The following is a 13,952-nucleotide window of genomic DNA, read 5'->3' as shown; positions in this document are numbered from 1 at the left end:
TTTAATATGTACAATAGTCACATGTACATAAACCTTGCATAATGAGAATAGATAATGTGATCTAGAAAGTTGATTTGTACAAGCTTCTAACAATTTGTTTGTAGCCTGGAATTCCTATATCTCATGTGTGTTATCACATGCCAGTTTCTGACTTGCATATAGCTTCAAATTAAGTTGCTGTTAAAGCATCATTAAAGGATTGTTTATTTAATATCATGTCCTCTGCTATCATGAAAGAGAAGCTAGGTTGTAGCAAATTCAAATATCACAAAGTCTTACTAGTTATGACAAGTAGCTTAGACACGCTACTCTTTCTACCAAAGAGATCAAGTCTGCCAAAGCTGATCACTCCTGTTAAAGCCCATCAGGGTTAGGAGCAGGTGGTGGGGGGTGACTGGAAGCATATCAAGGCGGGTGTCTTCCCCTATAGTGGGGGGGGGATGCCAAAGCTGATCCTAGGCCTGTATGGAGAAAGGAGGAAGGTAATGTCATTTCTCAATCTTGGTGGGGGCATTGATATCATGAATATATTCCCATTAATGCTAAGAAATGCTCTAACTGGCATTTATCTGCTTACAAGACCAGCAAATCCTATTCCCATAAAGGATGGGTAAGTGAGAATCTGGCATCTTAAATCTCTGTTTCTCGGTTAGGGTCACTGGCCCTTTCGATTAATACTCCTATACTTCTTAAAAATGTATTACCTATTATAAATCCTAATTAATACACATGCTTAGAATCAAGCAGGTAAGCTGGAACTGAAAATGGACTGGTAATTTGCTTTGTAAAATGTTAGGACTTTGTGAAAGCAGAAGTGTCAGGGTCTTAAAGGAGTTGTAAAGGAACAAAAATGAGGCAGTAGTAGTTTTATTAAGATTGCACAAAGCAAATTAGAGAAAAAATGAAGTAAGAAAGAAAATTATATAGAAGAGGATAAGATAAATGATGGAGACAGAAAAGATTGCTAAAAAGGAATGGAGAAAGAGGAAGAAAGGAGGTATGGAGGAGTGTAGGTGAAAAGAGATTCTTATAACAGAATTAAGGAGAAGCTGAGGTTCTAGCAGAGTTGCTTTCTGTAGGGATAAGGATGGAAATTTACTGGTGGAAAAGAAGGTAGTGACAGATGATCAAGCTACTTTCACATGTACACTGGAAAATCAGGAGGAATGGAAGGAAGGAGTGTATTTGACAAGGGTGAACTCGAAAGAGACCTGGGAGGACGGTCACTAAAGAATAACAAAACATGAGAGAAACTCTCATGTAGGGGTGGGGGGAGCTATAAATATAATTTAATCAGAGAGATGTTGGCTAAAGAAGAATAACTCGAGTTAGTAACAGAAAAGAACAGGTAACAGGTAACAGGTAACAGGAAAGAAATTACAGAATGTACTTTACAAATGCAGAGTAGTAAACTGTTGTTGCAGGACTGAAGATAAGAAAAAAACACCCAACAGGAATCTGTTGGGTACTAGCTTCTGTGCATGCATCATCTAATTTACTACAACCAATCACGTTTTATTAGCAACTGGCCCAACTATACAAGGGCAGTTTGGAAAGTTTGTGGCCTGAGAAAGAAAACAAAAATATCTTATCAATTTTTTTATATTTTTCAACATAATTACCTTTTAAAGTAATACACTTAGTCCATTACTTTCCCAGCTTATTTATTTCTTCAGTAAAATACGACTTCTCAAGCTCTGCAAAATAGGCATGTCTTAGCTATGACTTCGTCAATTGAGGCAAATCTTCACCCACAAGCAATTTCTTCAAATTTGAGAACAGGAAATAATCATACAACGCTAAATCTGGCGAATATGGTGCATGTGGAAGCAATTTGAAGTGCAGTTCATGAATTTTAGCAGTTACAACAGAAGATAAATGCATGGGTGCATTGTCATGGTGAAAAAGCACTTTTTTCTTGCCCAAATGCGGATGTTTGGTCTTAATGGCCTCCTTCAATTGCTCCAATACTGCGTAATATTCTCTGGTGATTGTTTTTCCTTTTTTTCCAGATAGTGTACGAGCACAATACTACGACCATCCCAAAAAAACCATGACTTTTCCCACTGATTGAACACTTTCTGCCTTCTCTGGAGCACTTTCACTGGTTTTGACCCATTGTTTGGACTGTTGCTTCATCTCAGGGTTGTAATAATGAATCCACATTTCATCAGCTGATGAAATGTTGCAAAAATTCAGTTGAATTATGGTTGAACATATCCAAACACTGCTGAGAAATGTTCATTGAAGTGCGTTTCTGGTCAATCGTTAACTAACGTGACACCCATCGCGCTGATAGCTTCTCATACCCAAATGCTCGTAAGATGTTGTGAGTATGGTTTACTGATATTTTTGCAATCCCTGCAAGCTCGTGTAAGTTCAATCGCTGATACCGCATTCGCATCTTAATACCGCATTGTGGATTTTTGCGATGTTTTTATCAGTTGTGATGGTTGCAGGGCGTCCTAAACGCTCATCAACAAAGATGGATGTTTGACAGCATTTAAATTCAGCTGCCTGCTTTTTTACCACTGAAAACGATGGAGAATATTCATTTAATGTTAAATCTAACTCCTTTTTTTACATCTATCGGGTTTAAACTTTCATAACAAAATATTTTACTATTGCTCAAATTTCAATTGTCCATTTTGGACAAAACAACACTCATCTACTACCTATTAGCTACAACAATTAAATAACTGAGAAGACACGTTGGAAACTGTTTAGTATGCCATCTAACAGATATTACATTAACTACAAATTGCCATTTTGACCTACTAGCGGTATCACTGAATCAGGCCATGAACTTTCCAAACCGCCCTTGTATATGAATGTCTATCATTAATTATTTACATAATTTTACAAAATGAAAATTCTAATAATAAAATAGAAAAACTTACCAAAGGAGTTGAATTTTTCTGTTTACTTTCAGTGTTTGTCTTCTTTTGGGCAGCTATTGCAGATGACTGTGCTATAACTTTGACAGCTTCACCATAATTTTTTGAAGGGAGAAAACTGCGAGTCTTTTTAGTTAATTTTACTTCACACTGTTTGCGAACTTGCTTTAATAGCAAATCAACACTTCTCTCTAGGTCTGGCGTATTTTCTTTCACAGATTTTGAGGTTGGCTCTGTACTCTTAAGTGAATCTCCTTTTAACCGTTCATTAACATCACTACTACAATCATTGCAACCACCCAAATGAGTGTGATCATCACCAGAATCAGAATCTTCACCAACTCTGATTATGAATTTAGAAGCATTTTTTACTACAGGTATACTCGGGGGAATAACTCTTCTTTTACTAACAACTAATTTTTTAAGTTTATTGTTTAAATCGTGTGCAGGAAGCATTACTTTTAGATTTTGTTTAGTAACTTTATTTGTACTATTTAAAGGCACAGAACCACAGTCACTTAAGGATGAACTAATCTTGTTCTGTTTTCTTGTTCTCCCAATGACCAATCTCTTCCTTATAACAGACATTTTTGACTTTACAGGTAGAGCTTCATCAGTTTTTTTTGCAGGAATGACATCTGACAATGATGATCTTATTCTATTACTAAGAGAAGTTAATAATTTAGCCCTAAGAAGATCTTCATCATCGTCATCTTGCAATGAATCCTGTGATTTTTCTGAAATTGAAAATGATTTTACTGATTTCAGGTTCTCAACACTAACAGTTTTGCTGTGATTTTCAAAAGAATATGATTCCAAATTTTCATTATCTACTTTATTAGTCACCAGTTTACTGTTTTCAAGTGTTAAAGAATTTTCTGAAAAATTATACTTAAAACTTTCATTACTATTATCCTGACTACTTACATTCTTTGTTTCAGTAAATGGATTATATCTTATATCAATAATCTCTTCTCCTGATTCCACTATAGGATCAATTTCTGAATTTTTGTACGTATTGTCAGGTGTTTCATTCACATCTTTAGGGTAATCTATTGGATTTTGATGATTATTATCATCTGACACTCTTTCTGAGTTGCGATCTGGGTACTGTTGATAACTGTTACTTTCCACAGCACTGAACTGGTTTTGTGACAATAAATTATGGTGGTCACTTTGTAAATGTGATGACTGGTAATAATTACTCTGATCACAACTAGAACCATTTAAATCATGAAATGTATGGCATAATGAGTTTGAAGTCATCTGATCACCTGGTGGATAAAAATTAGCAGAAACTTGGGTATCACTAATGCTTCTATGTGGAACAAAGAATGGATGATTAAAATCTGAGGATGATTTTAAAGGTTCAACACCAGGTGGCAAAGGCTGATTAAACTGTGTAGGTAAATTTGGAACTTCAACTCCTGGTGGTAACGGTTGAGGAACTTCATTAAAAAACTTATCTGTGGCAGGTTCTACTGATTCTTCAGTTGTTTCTAATGTATTATAACTCATAGTTAAAACCTGAGAAGAAGCATTTCCTGACTGAAACTCTACATCATAAACAGGAACTTCAAGAGCTGCCTTATCGTGATTTTCATAATAATTGCCTATGCCAGTAGAAATATGATAATCTGGTTCATCAATACAATTATCATCATCATCAGTAGCAGCTATTTCCATATCCTGCTCCTCAATATTGTTATCTTCAATTACTGGAGACCCATAGCTACTATTAGGAGAATAAGGTGATGCTCCACTGTCAGGGCAAGTGGCATTTTCTAACAGAGAATCTAATCTTTCACAAAACTCATAATCATTCTGTTCAACATTTTGATTTTTTCTTGATATTCCTTCACATAAAGTTGGCTCAATTACTTCAGTTCTTTGCTCCTTTGAGATTGTTCCAGATTTTAACAACCCTCGTTTCTGTAATCTATCCATATGTTTCTTCAATACAGCAGATCTAAGTGCAGCTAATCTTAATTGTAAAACATCTTCATCTTCAATGTGATTTTCATCTAATGCTGGAAGATCTTGTTTATCCTGATGACAATCATTTTCACTTTTATTCTCACTTTCTTGCTGCTCTGCAATTTCCACTGCTTGCTTACTCTGATGATTCTGAATTGTAACTGTAGCTTCTTCAACAGCAGGAGGTGAACTGATATTTACACACTCATCATCATTTCTATCAACATTTACGACTACAGTAATACCTTCTGCAGAACTTTGGGCTACTTGACTTGTACAATCAGGATCGTTTTCAGCATCACTTTTTAATTCAATAAGTTCAGGTTGCTTTTTTTGAGGAATAATAACTTCTATTTCACTGTCATCGCTACAATTGAGTAAATCTCTATTTTCATTCTTAACATCAGTATTTTCAATCCCTTCATTAGAATCCAAAGATTCTACATCATTTATATGAATATCTTCAAATAAACCAAATTCTGGACTTGAAACAGTTGAAACGGATCCAATCTCACAATTGAGGTCAGAACCACAAGAATTTCTTCTTGTTCTTATTGTTCCTGATTCTAAAAGTTTTCGCATAAGGATATTATCTTTAAAGCGAACCAAATTATTTGAAGATATTACTTCATGTTCTTTTTGTGATACTTTTCCTAAGGTTTGATTTTGTTCATTATCTCTAACTGGCTTACTCTGACGATCAAATGTCCTACTTTCATTGGAACTGAAATTAGAATGATGTCTGGAAGTAATGGTGTGACAGCTATCACTTTCACAAGTATCTAATGAAAGATGTCTATGAATTCGATCTTTATGGTACTTTGAGAATTTGCCTTTACATTTTCTTCTAAACCCAGAAATAGCTTCATTATAATGATCAGTCTCATGTTTTGAAGAATATTTCCTGTGCTTAAATTTCTTTCTAGAGAATTCCCTTTCCTTTTCTGATGATTTAGAACTACGATGATCACGGTGATTTTCTTTTTCTTGAGTTGAACCTGTAATTGAGCAGTAAATTATTTATTAGTAAATAAACTAGATTAAAATGTTTCAAGAAAAATTCTGTATAACACACAAGCATTTAACAAACATTACCAAAAACTGAAATTTAAAAAATTAATTCATTTTTCAAATAGAATAAAATTTTCCAATATTTCACAATTCAAAAAACAAATAAAATATGTCTGAATAGTACAATTATATTTAAATGAATATTAGGAACCAAAATACATATCATATTGAAAGATAATAAAACATGACAGGATTAATGCATTGTCCAACTGAAAAACAACGGGTTACAATTATTATGAACGATTAGCACAAATATATATAAACATTAAATTCTAATGTCATAATTTACAACATTACATCCAATTTTTTGTGAGGCATGTGTTTAAAACATGTTGTTTTTGTTTTAACAGAAGACAAATTTGACTATTCTTTAGAACATTTTACCTTCCAGTGTGACAATATGGATACATTATTAATCAATTATGTGTATTTAAACCAGACAAAAATTCAAAACAAATATAAAAGGTTTTACTAACTGAAGAACTTTAAGTACATGAAAAATCTTGTATGGGTAACATTGAAAATATAAATGTAACAATGCAATTTAATATAAAATCGCAAAGGCAGGACTGTAAAGGGTCCTGTCCAATTTTACAACACTGATGATTGTGCAATGTAACGCAAGTGCTTTATAACATATTGTAATTCTCACTTATATGTATTTAACTTTCACAGTGATTAATAATCCTTCAATTAATAGGCAACATATCAGTTGTGCAATTATATCACTAAATTTGGACTGTAGGAGATGGTGTGGGAAATGGAAGAAAATTTGTTTTTCAAAATATTGGCAATATTATCTAAAACAATTTTTTTGTAACCAGGTTTTGGTAATAATTTAGTTTTCTAATAAAATTTTAACAGCTGTATAACTATTTTCAAATAAATCATTAAAAAAAAAAACACATGATCTAATTCAGAAACATCAGCATTTGAAGGGTAATAGAATTACAAATTAAAAAAAAAACAATAGATAAATATGAGCAAAGGGAATCTGTGTAAGTAATGCATTGATCTTACTTTACAGATAAATTCAAAGTATATTTTAACAACTTTCTGGCCTCTTATAATTTTTTTAACAATAAATTTATCCTGTCTACAAAATTCTTTGTCCTGAAAGCAAAATTTTAATCCATTTTAGGTGTCCACATTTCAAACATTCCATTGTGTTACATTTATACAGTACATTCAGAAAGTTGCTGTGCAATATGCTTTAGAATTATGTGATGCATTCATTCTGTTCTTTTGACGTTAAGTTGGTTGCCCTGTAGCTTCACTGGGCATTGTTTAGTAATAAACCAAGACGTCAGTTGTTGAGTTACGATTGAACATGCTTCATTTCATGTTGCTTCATTTGTTGAAATCAATAGTTGCAAGAAATGTAATGGTCTTTTTAGTAGAAGGCATTTTTCTTATTGAACATGTCATTCGTGAAGGTGACAAGTACACTGATTCAGTGAAGCACCAGTTTTCTGAAAAGTTTCCAAATACTACTGTTTCTCACTGCAATGCAGATCGAAATGCAGCAGGATCTGTTGGACACTAATTAAAGTGGAAGACAACCTGAACAGAAGCTGCTTGATATTTCAGATGCTATGGCCGAAAGTCCATCAAAGTCAATGCATAAGTTAGCAAAGCAGGAAGATATTGAACTTGTTGCTGTGCTGTACATAAAGCTGTAAGAAAATAACTGAAACTTTTCCCCTACAAAATAATGCGTGTTCAAGAACTGAAATCTACAGATCATGCCAAAAGACTAAATTATTATCAATGATTTAAATGTTTTATTGATCAAAATTTCATAGGTGTCCTAGACAACACATTTCTTACAGATGAAGCATGGTTTCATTTGGAAGGGTGTTAATTTATAAAATACATGACTATAGTCAACAACTAACCCTCGTGAATTACATGAAGAATCTTTAGACAAAGTGAAAATCTGAGTCTGGTCTGGATGAGTAGAACATGCATTGCGTGTCAATGATTTTTTATGAGATGTTTTTGGTGAATGAATCATTTTGAGGGGTTTGTGGCTTGCACAATTGCCCAATCTGATTCCTCCAGATTACTCTCTATGGGATACAGTGAAACAGTGTATAACAACAGGCCACACACGATTGACAAACTTATCATTGCAATAACATCAAGGCATTTTAGTAAATCAGCTATTTGAATACAAACAGAAAAAAGTGCAATGTTATACTGATGTTGGAGGAGGTCATTGTCAACACCTTTATTAAACAACCAGTTATTCCAGTTATTATAATATGAGTTTCAATAAAATAATGAAATAAAAACACAAAATAATTAACAAAATTTCAAAATTATACTTCCATAATTCCAGTGCACAGAAACTTTCTGAACACAGTGTATATTGAAAATAATATTCTGTTTTCTTTTGCTTCCTAACAGACACAATGTTAGTGGTTCTTCAATCATATCATACAGTTGTTGAAGGTGGGGTCATTGAAGACAACTTAATTTTATTGTGTTGGGAAAACTTACACTAGAGTTCACTATAAAATAAATTCCTTTGTGGAATCATTGCTTTCCTGCCTAGATATAAAAGGGTATGGGTAACACATAACTGACCTTTTGCCACCAGCAGTATCACTGCTTACAAATATTTTAGACTGGTTCACACTTCTACAAGAAATTGCTGCAGTTAAGCACATCCTTTTTAATGGTTTTGCTACTCTATGCATGAGCATTCCTTTTCTAATGATTTTCTAAGAATGGTTGTGACTGCTGCCGTAAGAGGTTATCAGATTTTGGCTCTTTTCTATATTCTTAAAAAACAACAAAAAAAAGCTTCTGCTTAAAGTGAATCCAAAATATAGCCCCCCCCTCTCTCTCTCTCTCTCTCTAAAGTGGGCAATCTTATAAAAGACTTTGGAAAAGGTTTTTACATGCTGCTTCTGCTGCATGTCCAGCATAAGCATGCTGGACAAGTAATTTTCATGTCCAAAACCTTGCAATACTGGGTGATTCAGAAAGGACTTCACAACTTTAAAACCATATAAATATTTATTGAGATAACTTACAGATTCGGTTGAAGTCTCTTCCATAGAAAAACACATCAAGTTTGTCATCCAACATTTACTTTGGTTTGATATGGCTTCCATTTGTAATGTGATACACATCCAACCAAAGTTGATTTCATTCCAGACTGTAGCCCGCAAGTCGGGTGTTACCTCTGCAGCTGTGGTGTTAATTGAGAGTTTTAGCTCAAGATCAGCAGGGAGAGGTGGTACATAAACCCGATATTTAATGAAACTCCACAAGAAAAAATCTAGTATGGTCATATCTGGGGAGTGAGGTGGCCAACTGAACCTTTATGACCAATCCACCAACCTCAGAATCAAGAAACTCTCAGACATCTAGATGGTAGCGAGGTGGTGCTTGTCTTATTGAAAGTAATTTCATCTTCTTGGTCATCATCATCATCATCATCTGAGGAGTTACACAATTTTGAAGCATGTCCAGATAAACTATATCATTTACGAAGAACAGGCCTTACAGTCTTTGTTTGCTTAGGTACAAAACATATTAACTTTATGGCTATGATGAATGTGCTGCAAAGTTTCATGAGGGTTTTTGCTACCCCATATTCGGCAGTTTTGGGTGTTCACCTTGTCACAATGTGAAACACTGACTCATCACTAAATTATTGTCTGCAATTCTATCCATAATTTCCACACAAAACTGCAGCCAAGCAACTTTGTCATCATCTGTAATGTGCTTAACAACGGTTGATTTATATGGTTTCAAGTGCAATTGTTTATGTAATACATGCCAAACAGTTGTTTGTGGAATGCCAGTCTCACATGACACACATAGAGTTGATTTCTCTGGACTGTGTGCAAAGCTTTCTCTGAATTGGGCATTCTGGTTACTTTGTTTGTTTAACATACTACTGTCTCAAAGAAGGTTTGATGTCAAGAGTAAATAGTATGCTTCCTAGAAGGCTCCCTATCATACGCTATGAAAATTATGTTAAACTGTAGTTGCTGACTGCACATCATGAAAACAAAACACACAGCAAGCACATTCCGCACCAGTAAATATATCCCTTTTTAACAACACTGGTAACAAAATTTGGTACTAATGAACTACGCAATTCAAAGTTTGATGAGTTTTACTATGAAATGAGACCTCAACAGAATATGAAGTTATCTAAATACCAAATTCAGTATTAATGAACTACGCAATTCAAAGTTTGATGAGTTTAACTATGAAATGAGACCTCAACTGAATATGAAGTTATCTAAATAAATTCTTACGTGCGTTTAAATTTGTGAAGTTCTTTTTGAATCACCCGTTTATAAAACTCAATTGTATTTTCAAAACAGTCAAGTGCATACAAAAAAATATGACAGATTTCTGAAATGTAAAGCACACTTGAACCCAATGAAAAACAGTTATGTTGTAAAGAGTAAAGGATGTCATCATCTTTCAAGTTTCATTCCCCTATTACTAACATTCCAAAACTCATTCCTACATTCTCAGTTTCTGTCAATCACCATTGTTACATAATACAGTACATCTGCTATATCAACATGACAAACATCAGCAATTAAATTTTCAACATCAGAAAAAGTGAGCACTAGTGACATTCATCATCTAAAAGCCATTTATGGTGATGAAACCATTGATAAATGTACTGTGAGCAGGTGGGCAATACAGTTTTCTGCATCAGAAACTGATAAAGTGAATATAGAGGATGAACCTCACAGTGGTCAATTGGTTTCTGTGACTGATGATAAGCACCAAAAGAGGTGGTTGAATTGATTTAAAATGACCGTCTCATCACCAGCCTGATAGGCATATCGAACACATAGGCAGTAGGACATATTATTGAACAACTGGGATATGTAAAATATTTTTGAGGTGGGTGGTGCCACACAAACTTACAGAAAAGAAGTTATAGCAATGAAAGGAATGTTGTGATGAGATTTTGATATCATCATGATAAGGGAGATGACTTTTTTCAATATTGTGACGGGGTCATTATTACAATCTTATAAAAAAAAAACCATTAACATGGAATACTGGCATAATGGTTCGTCTCAGTAAAAAAAATTCAACACCTAATCCTAAAAAAAACAAAAAACTCTTGTATATATGATTACCTGAATTGTGGGTTAATTGTAAATTCTGTGCAATATATGGAGATGTTAAAATACATTTTTTTTAGCAAAAGATGTGTGTGTTGTGATTGACAATCTAGAGTCAATTACTTTACAATATGATAATGTTCAGCATTTCTGAATTTCTTACAACTTTGTATGTACAAAACACTTTGAGTATATAAAAAACAATTGTTTTTTTTCAATATATAGTCAAATAAACACAGAAATGCTGAACCGTCATTCTGTTACAATGTGAAGATTGTATATATCTTAAAAATCCCCTCAACTGTAGGGGAGACTTAGTTGGTAGGGCAAATGGTGATATAACTAATGTTGATATCATGCCTCTTTTTTTTTTTTACTTCCAAGAGGAAAATCTTGATCTCAGGTTCCACAGCACATCTTTCTAGAGATTTAGTTTATAGTAGAAGAAAGTTTATTAATAAAGGTGCCATTCTTTAAAATAATTGATCATCAGAACAAGGGTCTCTTGCAACACACCAGATGTAAACTTATTGTTAAGATTTTTTAGGACTGTAATTTTGTTTCCACAAGAACCAAGAAATTAAAATACCCGAACACACTTATTCCAGTAAACATAACAGCCGTTTCCTTATGTGCACCATGTCACATCTTGGGTTAAAATTAGGTATGAAATTATATCAATCAGTCGTGGTATAACTATTGGAAGAAAAAAAATTATATGCTTTTACATAATGTGTGTTTCTGATGTGTGGTGTGTACGTAGATCAGATGTTTTATTTAAGTATGGTGTATAATGGGAAGAAAAACTACAAGGAACATTTTTAGCAATGAGGCCAAATTCATATTAAATTGAATTGTAAATTGATTTGTGTTGATATGGTTACACACAAATCCAATCACTATCCAATGCACAGGTAGGTGAATGGAATGTTTTAATTAAATATGAAGTTAAACTTCAGATCAAATATTTATGGAAATGTAAAATATTTTTGGCCATTACTTTTAGAAATTAAATACAAATTATATTCTATACTATTAATTTTCTTACATTTGAAAACCAAAAGAATCAATCTTGTTCTTTCTATTTTGGAAATTAGGTATTCCATTTTAATTCAACAAATCTTCAAAGATTTTATTGCATCACTATTTTTAATTTTGATGATATTTGGTATATGATAACTAACCATCTTATAGTGGCCAAAAAATATTTTTTATATTAAAAACAAAATGTTTTTCTTGAGTAATAGACTATTTTCTAACTTGCCAACAGGTAAAAACAGCCACTTTCATCACTTTTTCCATGAGCTATAGCACTCTTATTTTACACCATACAGAGGTCATAAAGGGCTTTTTGGAAAGAGTAAAAATGGGACTTCATTTTAGTGTACTCAAAATTCATTTTGTTACATAACCAAAGCTAGTAATGTTTACTGAAGTTACATTTACAAATTGTGGTTTTTTTTTAATTTTGGGTCCAAAATAAATAATGAAGGGCTTAGAGTAATAGGCCTATTTTTTACCTTTTAACTCTTAGGTACTAGTAGTACTTATAAAAAAAAATTGGACTGTTACAGTCCTTCATTAAAAAAATTGCCACCAAATCCTAAGATTTTGAAAATGCCTCATTTTTGGGGCCAAAAAACCACATGTGGGATAAGTGGCAAGAACCTGAAATTTTTACAGCAGTAAGAACTTTTTATGTACTTTAAAACCATATAAAATTTATTTTGTTACTCAAAGATGTTGTTGAGTAATGAAGCAATCACAAAACTGCTAAAACACTGCTCTTTCTAACTGTGAACAATGTATCCAAAAAATTCGCAGCATGTATTTTTTCAGACAATAATGTGGGCCTACTATATCAAATATTTTGATATGTTTATAATGAGATAGATTATATTCTAGATAATTTGCTACTTAAAGTATGACTCATATACACAAACTCATGTTTAAATATGAAAGTGAGTAGACATGCATGGACATGAATGTTTGCGTAATCCTGAATGTAAATATTGTAGAAGGCTCACTCAGTTAATGTTTTGATTTCAATGTGATATGTTGTATTGTTGCTAGTGATAATACTGTGGTTAGGTAATGTATAAATGTACAAAGTAATTTTATTAGCAGTGAACTTCTTTTTTTATGCGATATCTTTTATTTTTAATTTTATTAATTAAACAAATTTTTATTTTAGCTGTAGAGAAACTGGGGTATGATAAAGTGAGGTACAATTAGTAGTTTTATAATTTATACTAACTGTATTGTTATTGTAAGAACCATTGCATTTTATAAAAATGGATTATGGAGTGTTCAATTGGCATTCACACTGAAACAGTATATCACAAATTGACTTACAATAGATCTTCAGTAGTGCACAATATTTTAGAGTTTGAACCTCAAATAACATTGATATCTTTAAGAAGTGGATGTACTGAAACAAACAAATATCTGTACTTTTCATAAAACCAAATATTTAGATAAATATTTTCATATTAATGGGAAAGGTTGCTCTTACCCATTTAGCCGCTAAACCGGTTAAGAAATCTCTTTGATACTTTCAACAAGCAATCCAAATTTAAAATTCATTCCAGGCATAGTACTGTGTACAAAATGCTTAAACAAATACAAAAACCACAAGATGATACAAGATGATGGAATGTCAAGATATATATGAGCCTAAATATGTTATAGTCGAGTCAGTGAATAAAGCTTGTTCAGCACTTGGGATTTCCTCCGTTAAGGTTAAAAAAATATCGAGCAGTACAAAGAAAGTATATTTAAAATTAAAGTTACAAAAATAGCCAAGTCAGTTACCAGTAAATTAAATGATTCCTTTGATTTAAATATTTCTACAGAAGAAATCAGTTTAGTACCACAAAATTATGCTGAT

General features: G+C 32.8%; 1 protein-coding gene across 3 annotated transcripts in view; it reads right to left on the bottom strand.

Annotated features, from left to right (window-relative positions):
• The window catches only part of LOC142318855 (uncharacterized), a 43,133-nt gene that overhangs the window by 18,842 nt on the left and 10,339 nt on the right, over positions 1-13,952 (bottom strand). For all 3 annotated transcript variants that reach the window (XR_012755055.1, XR_012755056.1, XM_075355420.1), the window contains exon 2: positions 2,901-5,872. Coding sequence is in view for 1 of the 3 variants with exons in the window: in XM_075355420.1 (XP_075211535.1) it covers positions 2,901-5,872 (2,972 nt within the window). In the remaining 2 variants the exon portion in view is untranslated. The remainder of the gene's footprint in view (positions 1-2,900; positions 5,873-13,952) is intronic.

Source organism: Lycorma delicatula, chromosome 2 (assembly GCF_047948215.1).
Source record: "Lycorma delicatula isolate Av1 chromosome 2, ASM4794821v1, whole genome shotgun sequence".
NCBI lineage: Eukaryota > Metazoa > Arthropoda > Insecta > Hemiptera > Fulgoridae > Lycorma > Lycorma delicatula.
The sequence above is the reverse complement of the archived record's forward strand: the minus strand, read 5'-3'. Positions and strand labels throughout refer to the sequence as shown.